The sequence below is a fragment of the Pithys albifrons genome, chromosome 3 (genome assembly GCF_047495875.1).
Source record: "Pithys albifrons albifrons isolate INPA30051 chromosome 3, PitAlb_v1, whole genome shotgun sequence".
NCBI lineage: Eukaryota > Metazoa > Chordata > Aves > Passeriformes > Thamnophilidae > Pithys > Pithys albifrons.
In genome coordinates this window covers 63,034,610-63,057,706 of record NC_092460.1, presented here as the reverse complement: position 1 = coordinate 63,057,706, position 23,097 = coordinate 63,034,610, and the positions used below count along the sequence as shown (strand labels likewise).

Below are 23,097 nucleotides of genomic sequence, written 5' to 3'. Positions count from 1 at the left end.
CAGATTTCTGCAGCACTATCTAGTGAAGTTGTTTTCTGATAGCCCATTGACCAAGAATGGTGGTAGGACAGCTAAGGTTAAAGAAATACATTGGCTGAAACCTGTTCATCTTTTTCAGAAAACGAAATGACTGAAATATTAGGTGTGAGCTCTGACTTGGTTATTATCAGCTCTAGGCAGTGTGTTAGAAAGGCACATACTGCTGACTGCCTAGGCTTGGAAAAAATTGAGACCAGTCATCTCAGTAAGGTGTTCTTTACTTTGTGTGAGTGTGAAGTATTTGAACAATAGCGCTTTTATTCTAGAGCAAAGCTGGATACAAGTAGTGAGCTTGTCCTGTTTGTGTATTTGCCCTTGTTATATTATGCTGTACAAAGAAAACAATACTTTCCTTGTGGTAGCAAGATACTTGTTTTTTTTTCCTTTTTGAGAATGAGATTAATGTTAGAGTTGGAAGTTGCGTTTCAGTAATCAAAGTAGAGTGGTGTTTTTTTGATTTTTTTGTTTGCTTGTTTGTTTTGTTAAGGAAGTTACCTTGTCACATGAGTAGGCAGACTGGGGAGATGAGGACAGGATTTCCCAGAGAGTCACATTATCACTGAGGACTTGAGGGAAAATTGTAAATTTTATTTAAATATAAGCAGAAGCTCCGTTTTTTTACTACAGAGATATAGAGACCTGAAAGAGCTCTTATGGTTTAAGAAGATTTTTTTTTATCTGTTAATGAATCATCTATTGAACTTTAGATGTAGTTTCTTGATTATGCCGTGTATCTTAGGCTAATCCATGGAAGTCTATAAGTAAAATTCCCTACAGTAATGACTCTTCAGATTATTTTTTCTATCTAAATACTTCAAGTATATACTGTTGAAGCCTTATTTCTTGCTGGCAAACTTTAAGTGTGTTACTGGATTAAGTTCCCTGACTTTTTTTTTCTTTCTATCTAAGCAAGGCAGCCATCCACTGTAAATACAAGGAAAACACTAGAGTATTAAAATGGCCAGGTGATGAGAAGCATAGTCAAAGACTTCTTTAAAGCTCCCTCAATTTTTTTATCTAGGCAGTTCCTAGGTGTCTCATGGCCCTCTAGTGGAAGGGATGCTCAGCTGGACCCCAAGACAACTTCAGGATTTACTTGGGAGATCAACTCCCAGAGGGGATTGCTTGTCCACAGGTAATCTTTACAGTCTGGATATATAAGGTGATATTAAAACAACAGCATCTCTGGAGTTTCCCAGATGTCAGCTATTAAACTTGAGTTGAAGCAGGCACCATAGTTTGATTTCAGGCATTTATGTTGAGGGTGGAGTTACCTTGATCTGATTTTTAAACATCTGGCTAAATAACTTTGAAGCCAAGTTTAATCAAAAGGTTATTCTTTTTTAACTGTTTTTGTTAGTTAAACTTCTTGCACAGAAGGAGTGTAAGGTCCTGTTAAGTAGCAAAGAGCTTCACTTCATAGTCTGTAGTCTCTGCTATTTGCTCTCCTAAAGATCTGGAGCAAGATTTCAAAGGCAACAATGACAGTTGAGTACTCAATTCCCATTGTCTTTCTATGGGATATAGGTAGCTGACTGTAGTTTTTAATCTTTGAAATCGCTTCTGTCTATAGTGATTATTGCCCTTTCTGGGTAATTTCAGTTTCTGGTACCTGTCTACTTTTTTTTTAGGAGGGGGCCGAGCGATGGAGGATTCATCCATTTTTCAAGCCTCCATGAATGGTTTGTTTAGGAGGGGAGTTAACTCCAGTAGAAGAGAGGAAGAGTCAAATGCAAAACTGAAGCTGGAGGTACCTGCAATTGGTTGTCTCTTGCCTCCTCTGTAATTTTAGATCCAGTCAATAACTTTCATTTAGCTCTCTTCCTAAATGTTTAAAAACCAATAAAATCAAATCAGTTTGGTAGGCAACTTTGGCCCCTGTATCTCTCTCTGTGTTTCTCTTTTGCTTCGTTTGTCAGTCCTCTCTGAAAGTATGGAAGAAAAAACCTGGACCATTGCTGGCTTAGTGCCCAAAGGACATGAAGCACAAGCTCAGCATAAAAGCTCAGAGTTTTGAAAATAGTTGGACATGAGTTTATTCTTTCCTGTTTGCTTCCTAGGACTTCGATAACTGAGATGAACATAAGAACGTTAAGCTTGTGAACAAAAAATTTCTTATAGAAACATTCGATAATATTAGTAACTTCACCAGAAAGGCAGAGAATTAACTGAGAAGTGAGGCTTTTGATTTGGGAGAGTTTCCATGATCCAGTGGGTCACAAGTTCTTATTCTTTGCTTGATTTCTGCTGCCTGTCAATAGGTGAGGGGGAAACACAGCCTTTTATTTACAGACTCATAGACTGTGTGTAGAATAGTGAAACATAGATGTGCTATGCCAAAGGCAACAATTATTGCTATGTCAGGACAAACGTTTTGTCAGGATCGCACATTTAATATTCGACTTGTCCATGCGCGTATAGTTATGAGTGAACAAGATCTAAAGGAATGAATGATGTTTGGTGTCAAGTATACCAGAACGTACCTTAAACTGATTTAAAATGTGTTATTTTTACCAGCCAATCTTCTGTTTCAAAAGTGTTCTGAAGTAATTTTCTTTTTAAATTGGATGTTTCCCACTTTTAAACTCTTGACAGGGAGAATCACCACTTGATCTCGCAAAACAGAGGAAGAACGTTTGGATGATCAATCACCTACAAGAAGCAAGGCAGGCAAAGGGTTATGACAGTCCATCCTTTCTGAGGAAACTAAAAGCTGATAAGGTAAGTAGTAACAGAACACTTGTGTACATCAGTCTTACTGCTGCTTTTGGTTTGGGGACATGTTTGCTTTTTAAAGGGAAGCAGTTCAGGACTGTTTTTGCTTCATTACAGTTTTAAGAAATGTTTTTTTATTATGACAGAAGTAGTTGCAAAAGAAACAAAGAAGTGCTTTATTCTAGGCAGGAAGAAAGAAAACTCTAAGTCTCCACACACTTACCCTTAGGTTTTGTGCTAACTAAATGTTATGAAAGTACCAAGTGATTTGCTCTTGTTGGAGTTAGCCAAAATTTTTCAAAGCTGACTCGCAGGTAGCTGAGGAAAGAGGCATTTTAGGTATCCTGAACTCTGATGTCCTCTCTAATTATGTATTATTTTGCACTGAATGACAGGAGTAATCAGTCTTGGGAGTCTAATGTAGTATATGAATCTCTAACATGGAGGCCTTTTGCTTCTCAGGTTATTATTTAATACTGCAGATGGGAGGAGGTGGGAAATGAGGATGTAGAGGGTAATATGCTGCTCTAGCATGAAGAACTGCCCTCCTGCCTGTTGTTTGATAACTTCTTCTTAGTATCCATCACAACATGCAGGCAGAGCCTTGTACTAGATATTAAATATTGCTACTACTGATTTGTTACAACTTCTTGATTTAAAGATTTATGGCATCAAGATGCTTAAAGTACTGGCCACAGCCTGTGCCTTAGCCCTGTGGTACTGTAACAATGCAGTGATTATTGACCTGAAGTGATTTGTACATGGCATTGTGTGTAAATGTGCATTGTCACTGTGCTTTGAATACCTGGAAAGAGTTCTGTGCTCTCATCAGGAGTGGTACCCACATAGTATAAGACAAATAACTCCCTATCTTCATAGATGCCTCAGTATGACTTTATTAGAAGTGAAGTTCACTGAGATTGTCAGTACATAACTGCTACACAGCACACAGCAGACTCTTGAAAAAAAAGCAACTGTTGCCTTGATTCTGGATTAACAGCAAAGTCTTTAAAATACAGTTCTAAAATAAACAAAGTTACTGCTTTGTTATAAAATTTTAGGAAGGCTTATTTTGCTTGCAAATTCATTGAAGATACATAAATATAGGAAATGAGAAAAATTTATGAAGATTCATCCCCCAGTGTCAAGCTTCCTGAAAAGTTAAGTTTTTGTGACTGTCCTGTTTATTAGAAAATATTATTATTTTACAATCTGTTCCTGAAAATAGAGTTAGTTACTGGTATTTTTTTCTATATAGGAATTCCGTCAGAAGGTGATGCTGGGAACACCGTTCCTAGTTATTTGGCTGGTTGGGTTTATAGCAGACCTAGACATTGATTCTTGGCTCATTAAAGCGCTGATGTATGGTGGTGTTTGGGCTATGGTGCAGTTCCTTTCCAAGTAAGTGTTTTACTGCGACACTGTCTGTTTAGTGTGCATGCAACATGTATTTTGCTGGCATTTTTATTCAATATATAGTCTTATATTTATTGGAATTAGGTTTTATTACTATTTCTGGGAAAGATCTTATGTGACTGTAGCTCTTATAATGCTCTGTTGTCTTGCAAAACATATGAGATTACCTTGGGTGAATACCACTGAGCTAATAGAAGCCAACAACAGAACAGAAATTCAGTCATTATCCAGAGGAGGGTGCTGAATGTCTGTCTACAAAGAGTTATCTGCATGAATTTTGCAGAAAGCAGTCAGAGGGAAAGTTACTACAATGCAATAGAAGAAAAATAATGTGCAAGTGTCCTATTGAAACTGTTGTGGTTTGTTGGGTTTTTTTGTAAATTGTGAATTTAAATACCCAAAGGCATCTAAAGAGAGAAATAAGTCAGAATCAGATTTTGTAGCTTCTGTTGTTGTGGTAAGGGGTGACTAAAGAAAAAGGCCACTTTCTAATAGTGGTTTTTGTACATTTTGTTGCATGATCATAAAGAATTTTGATTGTGATTGTGATTACTTTAAATATATGTAAATACACCTACAAATATGTGTGCACACATGTAGCCATGCTCCAATGGATTTTCAAGATCTGTAGACTGCTTCATGTGTCCTTGGCTTTTTGTTACCATGTGTGGCATGGATAGGAGCCCTTGTTTTATCTCTGCACTTAGGAGCTTTCTGCTTTTCTCGTGTAGAATGTCATGTATATTAGAATCACTTGCTTCTCTTTCCTTTCTGTATAAAGAGGAAAATATATCTGTTCCTTTAACCAAGTGCAGAAGAATTTAGTGAACTTAGTACACCACAGGGGAGGTAGAGGATCATCAAACTTTTGCAGGATCTTGGAGATGATCTCTTTGGCCTTTTTGTCATCTCTGAGGCTGTGCAATCTGCTGACTTCCTCCCACAGAAATTATTTGGCAATGCAAATCCTCAACCATGCTTCCTACAGAAAAGTAGAACAAGATTTCCAGTCTCTCAAGATCTGTGTTTTGTCAAGTTTTGTATTTTTGGCCTACCTGATGTGTGTTCAGGATTGACATTCTTACTTTCTCTTACCTTTTCCTTAATTGTTGAATATAAGTACTTTTTGAAGTGTTTTTCACAAAACCAAGGTTTGAATTAAGCTTCTGCTCTTATTCTAGCAGTGTTTTCTTTCCCTGTTGAATTTTAGCTGATGTACTTAGCTGTGTTTTCCTCCCTACTTTCACATACACACAAAAATGCACAGAACTCAGTGGTTCCAGAGTAACTCCGTGTGTCCACATGTATGTTCACTTATTATTCATCACATCAGCTCATGTTTCTTATGGGATTTTCTCAAAAAACCTCAGGAACTTCCAATAGAGAAGAGAGAGAGATTGCAAGGAAATAAAGAAGCAAAATGGAAACTACTCCTTGCAGACTTTTGTCTGTGGCAGCTCTGAGGGCACCACCAGCACAAACAGCAAAATGGATCAGTATAGTGATGTTTAGACAGATGGTGCAAGAAGTTTTATTTTTGAGAGTTAGCTGTTTAGAGTGTGGCTTTTCATATTTCATAGCATTTGTAAAGCAAAATATATGCAGGTATTCCCCCCAAAAATGCCAAAGCAGTGGAAGGGATTCAAAAGGGTTTGTTTCGGAGGTGCGGACACTGAAAACGAACAAAACCTCTCAGTTCCGCGAGACAGCCCTGAGCCTCAGGGGAAGGCAGAACCTCCTGGTCGTTCCCCAGCCTTTGTCATCGCTTCTACCCTCTTGGCTTCCCTGCTTGCTGCTGAGGCCCTGTGGCATGTCTGCGGGCGTTCTCTCTCTCTCATACCTGTGGAGTCAACTACTGTGGAATGCATGCAGTGAAACATCTAAAACTCTCTGGGAGTCAGGAAGGCTCCTTGTTCCAGTCAGGAAGGCTTCCTTGAGGGAAAATAACTGCCTCCTCAGTAGCAATATCTTCTGGAAAAGAGTTATTTACTCCTGCATGTTTTTTTCTTGAACGTGGAGTAACCTAGTTAACTTGCCAGTTTGTCTCAACTGTATTCAACTTTATCCATAAGAGTCTTTAAAATACAAGAGTATAAGAAGGTGAAAATAATTCTGACGACTTAGTTTAATTTTTAAAAAAATTAAAGGAACATCATTCTGGTTTAGAACTTGACAAATATAGTGATATGGAAATGAATTAATCTGGATTTTTTTTCCCAATTTTCAATTGGCAACTATAACAGAAGCTAATATTCAATAATTGAATTATTTCAAGTACATGGGCTGATAACACCAAGGTCTCTTAAGCTTTTTTCTTACTGAAGTAATTTTAACGTGTCATTTTCATTGTATGAGTTTCCAAAATGCCTTTAGTACTGGAATCTCAAAAGTAAATATAGTTTGCAGCCACTATCCATGTGGCCAGGAATCTCATAGGTGCCTGACTCCTTCCACACTGTAGTTTTAGCATCAGTATTTACTCATTCTACCTGTCTTGACTGGTTGAAAAAGGGAAATTCTCATGAACTTTGAAGGGAAAAGTGAGGAAAATGTTTTTATGGCATATTTTGCATTATCCCATATAGGATGTATTTAAACAGGAAGTGTTTTTCTAAAGCAATAGTTCAGGATTTACTTTTTATAAATTGCACCTTACCTATGATATTGTTCTTACTTTACAGGTCATTCTTTGATCACTCCATGCACAGTGCTCTGCCTCTTGGAATATATTTGGCAACAAAATTCTGGATGTATGTGACATGGTTCTTCTGGTTTTGGAATGATATCCTTTCTTTGTGTGCACTATTTTTTTCATGTTAATAGTATGAGGAATTACACAGCTATATTCTACATATAATAGTAAGTAAACCAATAAAAATTTTGAAAAGGGAATCTCCATTAAACACTGCTTTCTATATTAATGGTAATTATTTTATCGCTTTGCTTCATTAAGAGAAAGATTTTCCTCAAAATTGGCTTACAGTAGTCTGCAAAATTTCCCAAGTTTTACCCATGTCTTATGTGGAGGAAATATTAGCAACTCTACAAAACATCTCTGGCTGTGAGATGACACAGAGTAATTGACTGCCTTTTTTAGAGCCTACTCTTCTGAAAGGCAATAGGCCATTTTATGGTCTATATTAATTCCAGTGGAATTGGTTTCATATTTAATTCTTCCTAAGATTTTGCAAATGCATGCAAACTTTAGATACATTTAATAACTGTATTTTCAGTCTTTGAAAAAGTGTGTGTTAACAACACTAGATTGTAGAGATTCTGCATATGGCCATCTTTTTCTGGCTTTAATTGTCTAATTGTGAACTTTTCGTACTCACAGAGATAAAAATTGATTTAGAGTTTGCTGAGGAATCCAGTTTTCCACTGCAAGGAAATAGATTCAGATTTTTCAACAACTTTGTCCTCTGGTATTGTGATTTCAGTAGCCAAGAAAACAAAATCGAGATTTAATATTTATGACAGTTCTTATAGTTGTAAATAGTTGAAGAGAACTTTGTGAGAATGCTGGCTTGGCTTTTCCAGAAAGTGATTTTCCTTTCATCATGAAAGGAATTGCCATGAAATAGGATAGTAAGAGTGCATATCTTTTGGCATCTTGTTAATATGTTTTACAGTGAGCCCTGTATTTGTGGGTTGAAAACAGAGAGGAGACCCTGTGTCCATGATGCCTTTGGCTTGAATTCTGACAGTGTTTGCAAAGTGCTGCTGTGAGTAGCATTCCCATGTGAGTGGAAATGACTGCTATGTCATATTTAAAAAAAAGCCCAAAACACCTTAAAAATTAAAATCTAGTTGCTCTTAAATGAAAAAAAAATCAATATTAGTATGTCTTGAAACAGTTATTTAGAAATGCTAGTCGTACTGCCAGTCTCTCTGCCTGGCCTCATTTTCTGTGTTTCAACTCAAATTTACTTAGTGACTGAAGAATGAGGAAAGCAAGTGCAAAATGATTATGAAAAACACTTTAAAAAAGCAGTAGTTAAAAATAGAAACTTGTGTTTGCCAATGCTATTACATGTTTTGGGTTGCAAATGTTGATCTTCTGTGAAATGCTTTCTTGTGCTAGTATAACATCAGTTTGAATCAAATCTAAGCATGTGTCCAACTTTGATTTAAAGTCTTTGACCAACATTAAAATGGCTGCACAGCCAACACAGCTTGATGATGGTCTTGTATTAAGGCTGTCAAATTGTGAGACTTTTATCTTGAAGTTCATATTTCCTTTATATTTTTACCAACTTGCTTAGATTTTTATTTCTGTTAGTGTTCTGGTTAAACAGCTTGAAGTTTGGCATATTTTGTGTCATACAATGACAATTGTCCACTACAAGTAGTAACCATAGACAATCAACTACTCTAATAAAGCCTGACTTCAGAATGCAAATAAAATACTCTCCTGCTTCTGTCCTGAGCTGATGTCTCAAAATCTATGTAATAGTCTTTTTTGTAGTTTAGTAGTCTAAACCCTTCAGTTACGAATTGCTTTCATTACAGCTGACAGTTGTCTGAAAAGCAGTTCTAGAGACTGAGTGCTTGAGGCCATCTTCCTTTAATTGGTGATTTTTAATTGGAATTCTTGCAATAAGATTCCAAGTTTATTCTTCTTCTGGAAAATTGCCCTGTAGCTTTATTGAAAAAAAAGAAATTGCATGCCTGCTGTATTTTTATAACATGAGGTACGGCATTGTGGTTGAAGAAAATCCTGTATTTTTACAGCTTTATATGATTGCTTACAGCAGACCAGAGTACTGCTTTATATTCTGTAGTTTTCAAGTGATGAAACCTGTCCTGGTAGTTTTCACAAATTCTGCCTTTTGCTAGGGGAAAAAAGTTTCTAACCTTTAAGAACTATCAGGAATTCCCTAACTGGAACTTTATGTTATTAATAACATAAAGGTCTTAATTGCTGCAAGTGCTACTTTAATCATTACTGTGTTTGGTAAGAATTTTCTTGAGTCTGGAAGATCATCAGGTCTTCTGGGTTTATCCCAAGGGGACAGAAGGCGGCAGTTGATACAATGTATCATAAAGAACAAATAAAAACAAATATTAACAGTACATTTTCTTGAATTTCAGGATGGTCACATTAAAAATAAGGCACTAAATTCTAAGGTTTAATGATGTATCTTCCAAAAGACTAACCTTGAAAGTATAATGGAATTTTTGTAAATGTTTCCATTCTGTCAGATTTTCCTCAGCAGCTTCTGAGTCTGTGTATTTGTTAAAATAGAAATCCTATTCTTGCAGGGAATGAGGAAGTTATGATCTGTGTATTTATGAGTCTGTATAAGCGTTTATGGTCCTGTGCTTCCATGCTATTGTTTTGCTGCTTCCCCGTAACTACATTTTGCCCATAACAGAGGATAGTTATGTCTTGTTGTGTTAGTGTATTCCTGTCTTCTACTGTTTGCAGAGTAGGGGGGAAGTGCCCTCAAAAATCCTACACACTAAATCACTTTATTTTAATTTAGTCTTATTTTTAAAAGAAAAAAACTTATTTAAAATTACACTTTCAATAATGTGAGAGTAGAATTTCACATTTCATTCTTTTTCATCAGCATTTATAGGTGGAATGTTGTCTTGTGTCCTCTAAAAGACCAGGGCACACACACTGCGTTCATATCTCAGTTGTTCTTGCAGTCTTATCACTTCCGGCTGAATAAATAGTGCCTGGTATGTCAGAACATTCTTATACTGCTCTGTTTTTCTACGGTGTCACAGTTTGCTGTAACCCAAAATATTTTTAGCATTTTTGTTTTTGTTTCTGCCACTTTCATTTGGTGCAATGGGAGTGTGCAGTTTTAATTAAGCTCTTTTTGTTATAGCATTCTACTTGCAATGCTGAGATAATGAAATAAGCCAATTTATATTTTTTAAAATTACTCATCTCTGACTAATACTGTATTGATTATCTTATTTCAAATATACTTCATGTATTGATGGGTTTTAGATGAGAGAAAGAAACATTGCATGCTTTTTCAATTAGAATCATTTTAAAACTGGGTATAAGAAATGATAATTTTCATGCTTTCACAAAGCTGATACAGTAGCATAGGATTTTAAAAACTGTAACAAGCTAATTGGTACGGTTAAGCTATTAAAAAAAAATTCCTGTTACCAAGATTAGTGTCAGGAAAACAGCAAAAAGCCTTGCATGCTGAAAGAAAGAAGCCAGCAACCATGTTTCTGGAGGAACTGAAGACCCCAAAAATCCAAGCTCTGGATCCAGCTACCCAGAACTTCTGTTCCATGTCTAAATACTTTTCCTTAGATTTAAAAAAAAATTTCAATCTGAGTTAAAGGAGATAAATTAACTTAGTGTATTTGCAAGCTAAAGAATTTTTTTTGTATTAGATAGAAATGGAGTAAAGGGCTTTTGCAGAGTTTCAGCTGATTACAAATGGATTGTGTCTAATAAATGCCCAGTCAGATGAGGCTTCTCATGTAGTTACCTACTGTTGTCTATCTGGACTCTTGGATACAGATGTACAGGTGTTACGAATGGAGGATCTGAAGCATCTCTCATATGAGTGAAGTTGGGCCTGTTCAGCCTCAAGAAGAAATGATTGAAAGGGGTGGTCTCATCAGTGTATATGAATATCTAAAGGGAGGGTGTCAAGAGGACAGAGCCAGGCTCTTCTTCCTGTTGGTGCCAAGCAATGGCACAAGAAGCAACAGGCAGAAACTGATGCACAGGAAGTTCCACCTGGCTATGAGGAACAACTTCTTTATTGTGGGGGTGGCCATGCACTGAACAGGTTGCCCAGAGAGGTGGTGAAGTCTCCCTCATTGGAAATACTTCAAAACCATCAGGATGTAATCCTGTCCCATGTGCTCTGGGATGACTCTGATTGAGCAGGGAGGTTGGACCAGAAGTACCACTGTGGTCCCTTCCAACCTGACCCGTTCTGTGATTCTGTGACATTAACATGTATTGATCTCTGACAGCTTACACTGACCACACATTTTTCTCTGTGGGAGAAGGGGATTTATTGCTGAATTTGTAGTTAGTGGGAGGGAGCATCTTGGTCTGTAATGTGCATTTTGGGATTTCAGGTTCTCGTATGATGTCTGATAGCAGGAAGCTGCCTATATTTGGGGCTTTTTAAATAGAATGCAGTTCATGATGAAAAATTAGCTTGTCCCATGTTTACCTCACTTAGGGGTTGTGTTGGTGCTTCTTTGGTTTTAATTTTCTTTAATGAGATGGCCTTTTTGGTTGCAAGTGGATGCTGGAATAATTTTCAGCCTCTAGTATTTATTCTAATAATTAAAGGATATTGATCAGGACTAGAAGTAGGAAGGGTTCAGTGAGTGTTTCTGCTTTGTTTCAATGAAAACTGGGGAATCTGCATGAAAGACGGCAAATTGGTGGCAAAGCAGAAGGAGAATGCCTGCTATATTGTGCATTTTGCAGCCTGTAATAATATGGTGATGTATTTTTTTCCTTGTGTAGTTGTAAATTGGGGATGTTAGAACAAAATGAGGCGCACTCTGGAGAACCAGTTCCCTACTCTGAAGCGACTCACGTCAAGAGTTTTAAGAGATGTCTGTGATGCAAGTTGCCAAGATCTCTTTGGAAGTAAACTTCAGAGAGGAGTTCAGCATGATTTTAGATACCCCTAGTGTGGACATCTGTATTGAAGTTCAGTGTTGAGGCACTCTTTATAGGCAGTGACAGAAAATAATCACTCTGCTTCTCTGACCCAATATAAATGTCTTGATACTGAAGATAGATTCTATGTGGCTTTTTTCCTTTCTGATGTATGTGAAGGCATACTGAGTGATTTAAGGTGGATGACATGAATCCTACAGTTGCAGTTGTTTATCTACATCACATACTGGAAATATCGTGGAGAAGAAAACTTTTCATGTAGTCTCCCGACATCTCCCATCCTCAGCACAGAAGTACCTTATCTCCCACCATTTACATTGCCAGAATTGCACTCATCTGACACCACCATGATGAAAGGACATGGAAACCAGACTCTGTGGGGTGTCTTTTGTGTTCTCTCTGTATTTTATAGAGTAAAATGGGAGAGTAGTAAGTTCAGAAAATTGACAGCTTATTTATCACACAGGTTGTGCAAATTTTAGTGAAAAACCAATTTCAAAGCGTTAAGGTTATAAACCCCCTCTTACTGGATAGGAAAGAAATTATCTTTCCCTATATCTTCTTTAAAAGTCTAAACATGGTAATTTGCATGGTAATTGGAATGGGTCATATAATTGTTTTCAGTTGTACTTCTATTGTTTGTAACAGGTGTCTGATTAAGGTACTTTTAATGAAAAAGCATTTTTAACTGTTGCAGTAAACCCCACAGTGATTGTTTGAGTATTCTAAAGAAAATGTAATCTCTTTCTAGCTGTACAAATCAGTTGAACCACTTTATTCTTGACAGCAGGTAGTTTTAGAGGAAAAATAGGAAGAAGTTGAGTTGTATAAATTTTGAAGTCAGAGCTTTTCATCTGTAATGTATAAAATAGAACTGTGAGTGTTAAGGTTTTAGTATAGCTGATGTGGTTTTCCATTCTATTATAAACTTGCAGGAAACAGCTTGGTAGAGGAAAGATTAATTAGCCTTTAGTGAGCTAACACTAACATTGTACTATATAAGACAAATTATTAAAATTTTAGTTTTACTTGCCAATATTTTTATTACAAATTCACAGCCAGTTCCTCCCTCCAACAGGAAAACAAAAATTATTTGGGAGACACTTCAGGTGAACTATGAGATTTTGTTAGTATTTCAGAATCAAAAAAGAGGCCTACTTGTATTTGTTTGTATTTCGGGGTTCTTTTGCATCACAAGTTACTCAGATCTGTATTTTTCTCAAAATATAGTCTAATTTGGGTATGCAGTCATTTATATCTGAGTAATAGGTGTCCTTTTTGCTTGGATAATGCTGTAGAGGCTTCTGCCACCACAGCTTTGTGGGGCATCTCCTTGCAGTTATGACTGACAGCTGACAGCAGGTATCTTTAGTCAGGTTGGTCAGGTCTGTTGGAGGTTTATCAGAATAAATATAAATTTTCCACTTTTTGTGGAAGAGGCATATCTGAAGTATTTGTTTTTTCAACATCATTGCTAAGAAATGTTTTAATTCTGTGAAAAATGTCAAATGCTCTTCAGACTAGGCATATTGTGTGGCAACACATTCAATGCAGGAAATGTATTTTAAAACAAATGGTTATTTTCTGTCTTTATATGGTAAGTGATTCTATAAACACTTCTAGAGAATAATAAATCCTGTGGGTTTGTAAGTATTAAACATATCAGTATGCTAAAAATAACTTTGACTGATGCAAAATGTGGGTATTGCCTTATTATAGGGCTAGGTTTCAGACACTACCTTTCTTGGGGATAAGTGGTGGTGGGACATGATTGGAATGCAGCACAATTCCTTCTATGGCTAGAAACAGTCCATCCTGTGATCTCACCAGAATGTCAAGCCACTGAAGACATAGGCAGTCAACTGTCTATCTTAGTAGTAGAGCTCTGAAATCTTTGTGAAAACAGGAAACAGTTATTAAGAAGATAAATTTCATAGGGTTTAATTTAATTAAAGAGAAAATAGTTACAAAAACTGAACTGTTGTTACTTGTTCTTTAGAAGGATACTTTTGAAATGCCTTAAAGAATACATCATTCTTAAAAGTAGGTTTTTAAGTTTGAGCAATAGAAAATACTGAGTACCCAACTAGTTCTTACAGCAGTGCAGAAAGTCATTAGTGAAAATTTAACTAAATGTTATTTCAGAATTATCAGTGGGTATGTTTAAGATGAATTTTAGCTTTTCACTTTAGATTCCTTGACTGTATGCACATCTCAATTTTTTCTTTATACATCTTCCATTCCTTGCTAATAGCATTGCACTTTTCTACAATTTCGGAAAATCCTGGAAATCTGATCCAGGAATCATCAAAGCCACAGAAGAACAAAAGAAAAAGGTAAAGCCATGACATATGTGACTCTTGTTCTTCAGCAGCCTTCCACAGCTGATCACTGTAGTTTGCTGTTCAGAATACTAAATTTCAATAAGGTGTATAAAAAAAGGTTTAAAATGTTGAAAAGTCTTCCAGATTTCTTTTTTTTTTTTTTTACATTTGGAATGTATTTCAAGTCTATTTCTGGTGCAAAATTGCATATTGGTAATTTTACAATAAAATTGTAACTTATATTTTCAAGATTAAAAGTTAGAAAAGAAGTTGGGTGAAAAGGAAAATGTGAAGATTCAGACTTTTGCCATACTGAAACATATAGCTCATTATGGAAAAAGTGTTAGTTAATTTTACAAAAACTTTCCAGACTTTTAAGTGCCTCTAGTTTTCTTCTTTACCTTTGTATCTAAAAGTATTAAGTTGACAAACATTTTGAGGCTAAAACAACCGAAACCTGTGGAGGTTTAGGGTAGGCTTTTGTTTAGCACAAATATTAGAGAAAATACGGATGATCTAATGATTCCTTTCCAAAATGTTATATCATTATTATTAGCATTTCAGGGGGTTTTTATTGAAATGCATTGTTCTCAGCAGCCAAACTGAGCTTTCAATATGCCACAATTTTACAAGCAGCAAAAGCATTTGGTTTAAGTTTCCTAGAAGACCACGCCCCACTAAAAATGAATTTTGAGCTTTTACTTCATATTTATTTGTTCGAACATTGTGTGGATCAACATCAGACCACTAGAAATTATGTCCTTATGTAGAAATGAAAATACAAAAGCCTTTAAAAGAAAGGTTGCGGTAGATTTAATGACTTTCGTGTTCTCCAACAAGTTATAACTGAGTTGTTATCAATGTGCAGATTTTAGATTTACTCTGCAAATTTCATTTCTGCTATTGAAAATTTGCCAAAGTAAATTCCAAACTAAGTTCTCTTCCTTCAACTGGACTAAATTAAATAGAATATCCAGCAATGGCACTTTGGTTTGGATTCAGCAAATTGCACAAATATGCAATTCATCTGATCTACTTGCTTGTAGTTAAGTATGGTTACAAAAGCCTTGTTGAATGGGGTAGGAATTGCGAAATGCAATTTCTTCAGGCAGATACATATGGCTGTGAATGTTTTGGATTTCTTACTTTGCAACTAACCACATTTTAAAATGTCGTGTTATCAGGGATATGAATTACTCTATGACTTGTGTCTTACTTTCATGCAGGGTAGCACTTCCTAACATTTTCATTATTTGTTTCCAAGTATTTAATGCTGAGTTAGCATTTAACTTTAGAATAAGTAAGCAAAAAAAAAAAAAATTTAATTCCAGATCACCAAGTATGTTTGGAAATGCGTAGTAAGCAACAGTTTCAGCTGTTTGTTATTCTAATGTGTCATGTCCTTTCTTCTGTGTTACAAAAGAACCCAAGTCACTCTTAATATAGGTCAAAAGCATAGAAAATAGACAAAGGTTTACAAAGCACAATGATGTGCCTCTAACTTGAGTGCTTCTGGGTCTGCATGAAAGTTTTATTTAAAAGCTTTTCATCTGCTCTTGTTCAGTTCTGTTCTCCTGAGCTTTGGGATCTTGCTTGAGGACAGTACTGAACTCCAGTGTTGAGCAGCACACCATGTCCATTCGTTTGTTGATCCTTTCATTAGTCTCTAGTATAGTATTGTACTCCTGCTGAAATCAGAGGCACTATTTATGAAATTGTCCAAAATTTAGCGTATGAAATTGTCCAAGGTATCAAAAGTCATCACACCAGCAGCATTGAAATCACAGTAGATATGTCCTGATGGTGTTTTTGCTGTCTTTTCTTCTGGTTTATTTGCAAAAGTCACTCTTGTGAGGGGGTCCCTTTATTGTCAAGTCCTGTTGTGCTGGTTTAAAGGCAAACCAGCAGGGGAAATGAACTCACCACGAGAGAGATTATAAGTCAGACCTAAAGTTTCATAATAATATTACAATAAAAACACTGACACAAAAGGGAAATTGCTTTCAACTCACAAAAAACCCAGCAGTATAACTCAGTGTCCTGGGGCACAAACCCAAGGGGGTTTGTTTGCCCTTGTGCTGAGACCCCCTGTGGCTCCCCCAAATCCAGAGCAAAAGGAAAAGAAAAACCTGTTGGTGCAGGCGAGGGCTGTGGTCTGGGCGAGAGCGGGGATCTCCTCCTGTCAAGGTCCTGCTGCTGCTCTGGATCTGACGAGAGGTTCCCGAGGTCTTCTTACCCACCCCTTATGTACCCTCAGGGAGCTCTCAGTCCCTCCCCCTGGGCGGGGACTCACACAATGGGTGATTAACTCTGGGAGCCAGGGGGTGTTGAGCTGTTGATGGCCCATTAGCAGCTCCGCCTCCTCAGGCTGAGTGTGAAGGTGATAATGACTCCCTGGGCAGCTGCTGCTAATGGCCCATTGACCGTGGGGAATGAATAGAGGGGGTAGAATACACAGCTTTGATCACCCACACACAGTGTCAACTGGTCCCTCCCGCTCAACTAGGACACCTGTACTGATAAAAGTTAGAGCAGTGAGGGATGATGGGGGAAGGGGTGAGAAAGGGATGCAGACTTGCATGGCAAGTTTCAAGGGGGACATGGAAGGGCTTATGAATGGCAGTGGTTGGTTGGAGAGGGAATATGAAGGGTTACAGTCGGGGCAGAGCAAGGATACTGGGCAAATAGCAAGTGGAAATACTACAGATGAGGGGAAAAGGTATTCGAGCTTTCAGACTTTAGTATCAACCAGCTTTTACTGGTTACTTTGAAGAAAAGTTTCCATAAATTTTCCCTAACTAGTTTAGTATTTTAGAGGAAAAGCTGTGATTTCAGTCAAGGTACCTTGGTGTTCATCATCTAATTAAGGAGGTTATCTTTGTATTGCTATGAAGAGAAAATAACCGTAAGGACTATTTTTTTTCTTGCAGACAATAGTAGAACTTGCAGAGACGGGAAGTCTGGACCTCAGTATATTCTGCAGTACCTGCTTGGTAGTGTATTTTTTAATCAGTTTCAGAATTTACTATTATTTTTTTCCTTTAATGCTAAGCCAGAGTTAGTCTTCCTGTAATGAGCACATATTTGACCTTGATAATGCAGTTTCAAGGGCAGATTTATTTGTAATATTTAATTGGTGGTTTCTCTAAATAAACATCTGTACACAACAAAACTGCAACAGTAAGAGGAAAAAAACCAATCAATCTACCAAAATGGTTGGTTATACACTCAGACAGGTGATATACCACTACCTCTCTAACTCACAGTAAAAATCATGTTATGCTTCTAGTGAAACATTCTGTTCAAAAATTCATTTCTCTATTTGGCGGTAGTCATGAGGGAAAAAATTTTGGAAAGCAAGTGTAATGTGTTTCTTCTTTGGAGCTAGCAAATATAAAATTCTTAAGGTTCTCAGTGTTGCACTGCAAAGCTCTGACCTGTGTGGAACATGAATGATGTTAATACTCCCAGTTTTGAAGCTGGAAAATTATATACAGATGTGGCACTTTAAAAACTATGTGTGTATGTGTGTGGGCGTATATATATATATATCAATCAGACCACTTCTTTCAAGAAATAACCTTTCAAGAAAAATTGTTGGGAGTAATTTAGCATTTTAGGTTTCACTGAGTTCTGCTTGTTGAGTCATATTTCTGTCTTTAAAAAATGAACTGAAGAGTTTATAATAGAGCTCAGTTAAAAAAAGATACTGACAGAATCCCAGAACTCAAGCTCATTCTGTATTTTCATTGTTAAAAAGCTTGAATGAAGCTGGTTGCTATACAAAGCTTAATAGCTGGAGGTGATAGAAGAGCTTTGTATGGAAAAAAATAATCCTTTGTAAAAATAAACCAGTGTGAAAATCACTTCAGTGTGGTTGAAAAGATGTTTTTGTTAAACAGTGTATACATTAGGTTTAATAGCTAGGATTGCTCTAAGAATTAGCATAAAGTTTGAAGTTCTGTAAGGAATTAACAATAGCAGAATCAACTTATATTTAAATTGAGGGTTTGGGGTTTTTCCATTTAAAATGTATCAGGGTAATTTGCTTTTCTAAACAAATCTCAATAACTATTACAGATACGGAAGCCAGTGAGGTCCAAACACTGTGGTGTTTGCAATCGCTGTATAGCGAAGTTTGATCACCACTGCCCATGGGTGGGTAATTGTGTAGGTGAGTAATTTGCTAAAATGCTGTGCAAGATTGATTCTGTTCTCATTTCGTGGTGAAAGTAACGTGACTTCTGCCACAGTCTGAGAAAAACAGTGGAGGACTTTTGGTAGAAGAAAAAACTTTTCAATCTTGAGTGTGATTCTTTTTCTACATGTGATTGCTTGCATTATTCTCTTTTGTATTGTCTATTATATATGTGTCTCCAAAATTGTTCTGTGTCTAATGCAGTTTCCTACATAAAGTAGTAATGAAAAGGTGCAAAGCTTAACTGCTGAACAGGCATGTACCAATTCCACAACTGACTATTATTCATTACACAAGATTAAAATTTCATTTTCCCCGATAATATCCAGTAATTTAATGGGAAAGTATACGTACTGAAAAATGTCATTATTATAGCAGCTAGATACAGAATGACTTCCTATTGAGGTATTCTCTTCTTTTTGACCATCCAGGTTGTCTTTTATTCTCCCCAGTGATTATGAAAGGAATGCATATACAATAGAAATAAGGTCTCTAAATGCTGCTCTTCCCTGTCATATTTTTTGAGAAACTTATTTGAAAACCATTATTGTGCGTGGAGCACTGACAACTTCACAGCTAGGAAATGAGTGCATCTTCCTTCACTGGGTTAGTGTTTTAGGACTCAAGCAGAGGTAACTTTAATCTTGGGGAAGAAGTAGGAGCTGGCTTCACTGACAGTTGACAGTCAATAAATGCTTCATTGTAGTCTTTCCAAATAGATAGTGATAATGCATAATCAGAGTAGTTTAGTCTGAAGATCAGGAGTAAAATAGTCAATTCTGGCATTTGAATTGTAGTAGAACAACTCTCAACTCTCACAGAGATCAATTTATATCATGCCTTTCTATTTTATGTTTCCCACAGATGTTGCTACCTGAGATACTTGTGACATATCTTAGAACTAAAGTTTTTAATTCAAACAGGCAGGGGAGCATGGACTCAGGTTTTGGAGACCGCTTAGTGACAGTCTGTTTTGCAAGAGTGCTGAGGAGTACATGTCAGTGTGACAGAACCAGTATTTTAATCACCAACTCGAAAAGCAAAAAACAGGTGGGGGAGGAGAGACCTTAGTTTGTGTGTAATGAGAATATGTGAGTAATGAGATTAGGTTAGGTGGAGGAAATGGTTTTTTAAATAGCAGTGATGATGGAAAAGCAGAATCCATCTTGTAGTGGTGTTGTACAGAGTGGAATAACTGGAGGTAAAAGTAAACATTAGGACCCTTGAATGTATGCTGGAAAAAAAACATTAGAAATTACAGTATGGGAGCTGGAACTGAACTGAAGGAAGTGATGGTCTGAACAACCTTATATGGCTTTTCTGTCTCTGAGATTGGTACATGGTCACTCTAAGAATAGGATGGCAAAACAGAATCCATTCTTAAAACAGCAGTTGTGGTATGTTAGCCAAAAAGGGAAACATGAATCATGCCTTTCTGGAAAGGTGGAATTTGGATGTGTGTGGAATGTATTAGAAGGATAAGAATGTGGCTAAAGATAGGACTGAGAGATCTTGTAAGAGTGTTTGCAGACACTCTAAAATGAATCCTTTGGGGATAAAACTTGGCACATAAAGAGACTTCAAATGTTTTTACCATTCTGAAGAGGGTGACAAAAAATGCAGACTATTTGAAAAATAAATAAATTGGCAACTGGGGCAAATTATTTTCCTCATACCTGCAGAATTATAGTTAAAATTACGGCAGGCGAATCTCTAGAAGTGATTATATTTATCTTTTTAATGGAGTATCAAAACAGGATTATGGTTCTTTATAGTTGGATGTTTTTTTAAATTAAAAGTAACAGGTTTTGCTAGACTTGTAGTTACATTTCAAACAAAAGTGTAGACTTGCAACAGAAATGTAGTTTTCAAGTAGTATCATGAAAGTATCTAGAGCCAAATTTTAAACTATCCTATCACGATGTATGCTGACATTGTACTGAATTATTATTGTGATAGCAGTGACCCAGAAGTGAGGTCTTGTGTACTTGAGAAATTGTTGTATGATTGAGACATCATTTATCTCTATTATACGGTATTACTTATGTAATAAGCACAGTCATATAGAATAAATTAACAATTCTTACAACACTGGTTTAAGTGTGGAGGATAACTGACTGTTCCTGCCAGTCCAGGATGAAACTGTGTAGAGCGTGGTGCTGTGTCTTGCCCAGTCTTATTCAAAACACAGTTTCTCTATTTATTTTTCGAAGACTTTTTTTTTTAACTGTGATAAAGATTGTACCTGTTTCATTTACAGTTTTAAACACTACACCTACGTTTTTACCACATATGTATGGATTTTCTGTTAGGCAGAATTTGTTTTAGTATCATTGAAGATGTTGCTGAAAGAAGCATCGCATCAGATGCCTCTCAGATGGACTTCTAGGTCACTGTTTAACTGCTGTGTTTTTTAAAAAAGGTCTTTTATGAAACTTAACAGCTCTGAAATTTAGAATGCAAATGAAAGCGATACCTTAGGGACATTCCCAGCACTTTTCTCATATGCCCTTAGGTGATAAGACAATGTTACAACATAATTTTATGTCTGCAGGAACTTGTTTGATTTTTCAAGGAAATGTCCTGTGTTTAGTCTAGCTTGTGTTGTATGTATGTTTTTCCTCATCTCTTATTTATACAGTCTTTCAGCTCACTTGCTAAAAGCACTTGATTATTTTCTGCCTCCAGAGGATGCTCTTGTTTTAGCAGGGAAAACATTTGACATAATGAAGAAGTAAATGCTGTGCTGGTAGATGATGACAGCCAAGTCTTTTGTAGCCATTATCATCTGTGTGGGTTTAGTTTACAGCCTGGAGCTGTTGGAAGGTTGCAACACTGGACATATTTTACAAACAGAAGGAAAACTGAGCACTTCAGAATTATGATGTACTCACATAAGAGGCATATTTTAGTTCTTTGAATGTTAAAAATAGATCAGTCTTTTAGTAACTGAATTTTCTTGCATTTATATTCTGTGTAAAGCAGAGTCCTTTTTATCCCATTCATTATTATAGCCAGGTTCTTAGGCCTCATCTGCATATATTTGTTTTACAAGTTCTATTAGATACTTTATTTTTACCTAGCTCATGAAGCATCTAAACCTAAGATGTGAGTTAGCTCATTATCAAGGAAGTTTGTGTATTTGCTCATATTTCTTTTAAGAAAGTGAACTCTGCAGTCTGATGACTTTTTAATGGCTTTTAAAAAATATTTACTAATGTGTTAATTCCTGGCTATTGAAGTCTCTACACCAGCTGTCACCAACATTGTTCTAAATATTGTCTATCAATAAGTTTATTAATTCATTAAAGAGGTTACAAATTAATTAGGGAATTGCAGTTGTGACAGAAACTGAAGAAAGCTGAAAGAACATTGCTTTGTTGTCTGAAAAGTAAAAAAAATAAATCATAAACCAGCTCATTTCACTGGCTTGAGGTTATATTGGCTTAATATTAGAGTAATGTTTCTGTATAGAAAAATAAGCAGTACTTCTAATCAAGCAATGAAACTTTCTTGTCATTTTACTGACAGTATAGTAATTTGATCCCTGTTGTGCAATTTTAGGAGCAGGGAACCATCGTTATTTTATGGGATACCTGTTCTTCCTGCTTTTTATGATCTGCTGGATGATTTATGGATGTATCTCTTGTGAGTAAATGTGATGTTTTGCTTTTTGGGGTTTGTTGTTTTTTTTTTTAATTGCTTCTAAATACTTCATCTCCTCATAGGGGTTTTTACAGATCTTTGCCTTATCAGAGTTTTGGGTACTTTTATTCTGTAATCGAGCTGCACATTAATACTTGACTATATTGGGTATTTTAATTTAGAAGATGATGTTTTCCTTGTCCTAGATCTTTTTTTGATTCATCACAGCCAAGTATGTGCATATGGCATGTAGTCAAGGAGGTGGGAAAGGAAAAGAGAGCAAGTAAAATTATTTTGGCACTTTGTCATTTTCTTATTTAATTTATCACATTCTAATATGGGAATTATGTTGATATACAATAAAAATACCTTAAATCTGTACATTTTTTGACACTTTTTCTCTGTAGACTGGGGTTTCCACTGTGAGACAAGTTACACAAAAGATGGATTTTGGACCTATGTTACACAGATCGCTACCTGTTCTCCATGGATGTTTTGGATGTTTTTAAACAGTGTATTTCACTTCATGTGGGTGGCTGTGTTACTCATGTGTCAGATGTATCAGGTATGGAAGAGCACTTCACTTGTAATGCTGAGTCTTGGGAGTGACATAAGAATATGAAATAGTTCAGTCATTTAAATTTTCATGTGTGTTGTGCAAGACCAAGTGTTTGGTCTCTCAGCCTTGCTGAAGTAGGCACACATCTGTTGTCTCTCGATATTAGGCATCATTCACTTCTCATTTGCTTGGGTTTTCTTTTTTTTTTAATCTGGCTCCTGCTTTCCATTCTCAGAATGACAAAAAAGAAAAACAGATCAGAGAAAGGCAATAAAGACTAACAGAAGATAAGAGCTGTGGGGCCAGCTTGGAATAATGCTGTATGTCATCAGCAGAAAGAGAGTGGTAGCTTCAAAGAAGGTGCAATAATTTCTTACACTGCCTCAGTGTGATTTGAGGCCACATTACTCTAAACTAACTAAACCCAAATTTTCGTCATCCTTTCTAAGGAAAGTCATACTTGAAAGACTTTCAGTATGTCTTGTCATTCAGGAACGATGACACTTAACCTTTCTAGAGGTCCTAGAAATAGAAATTATCCTCTAATGTAAAACATCTCAGTAAATTT

At 36.4% G+C, this 23,097-nt stretch overlaps 1 protein-coding gene across 1 annotated transcript in view; it reads left to right on the top strand.

The window, feature by feature from the left end:
- ZDHHC17 (zinc finger DHHC-type palmitoyltransferase 17) overlaps nucleotides 1-23,097 on the top strand; it is a 66,083-nt gene that overhangs the window by 37,620 nt on the left and 5,366 nt on the right. Inside the window, exons 8-15 of the mRNA XM_071552182.1 lie at nucleotides 2,635-2,760; nucleotides 4,013-4,155; nucleotides 6,852-6,954; nucleotides 14,017-14,139; nucleotides 17,058-17,120; nucleotides 18,208-18,301; nucleotides 21,890-21,973; nucleotides 22,378-22,535. Of these exons, the coding sequence (XP_071408283.1) occupies nucleotides 2,635-2,760; nucleotides 4,013-4,155; nucleotides 6,852-6,954; nucleotides 14,017-14,139; nucleotides 17,058-17,120; nucleotides 18,208-18,301; nucleotides 21,890-21,973; nucleotides 22,378-22,535 (894 nt within the window). The remainder of the gene's footprint in view (nucleotides 1-2,634; nucleotides 2,761-4,012; nucleotides 4,156-6,851; nucleotides 6,955-14,016; nucleotides 14,140-17,057; nucleotides 17,121-18,207; nucleotides 18,302-21,889; nucleotides 21,974-22,377; nucleotides 22,536-23,097) is intronic.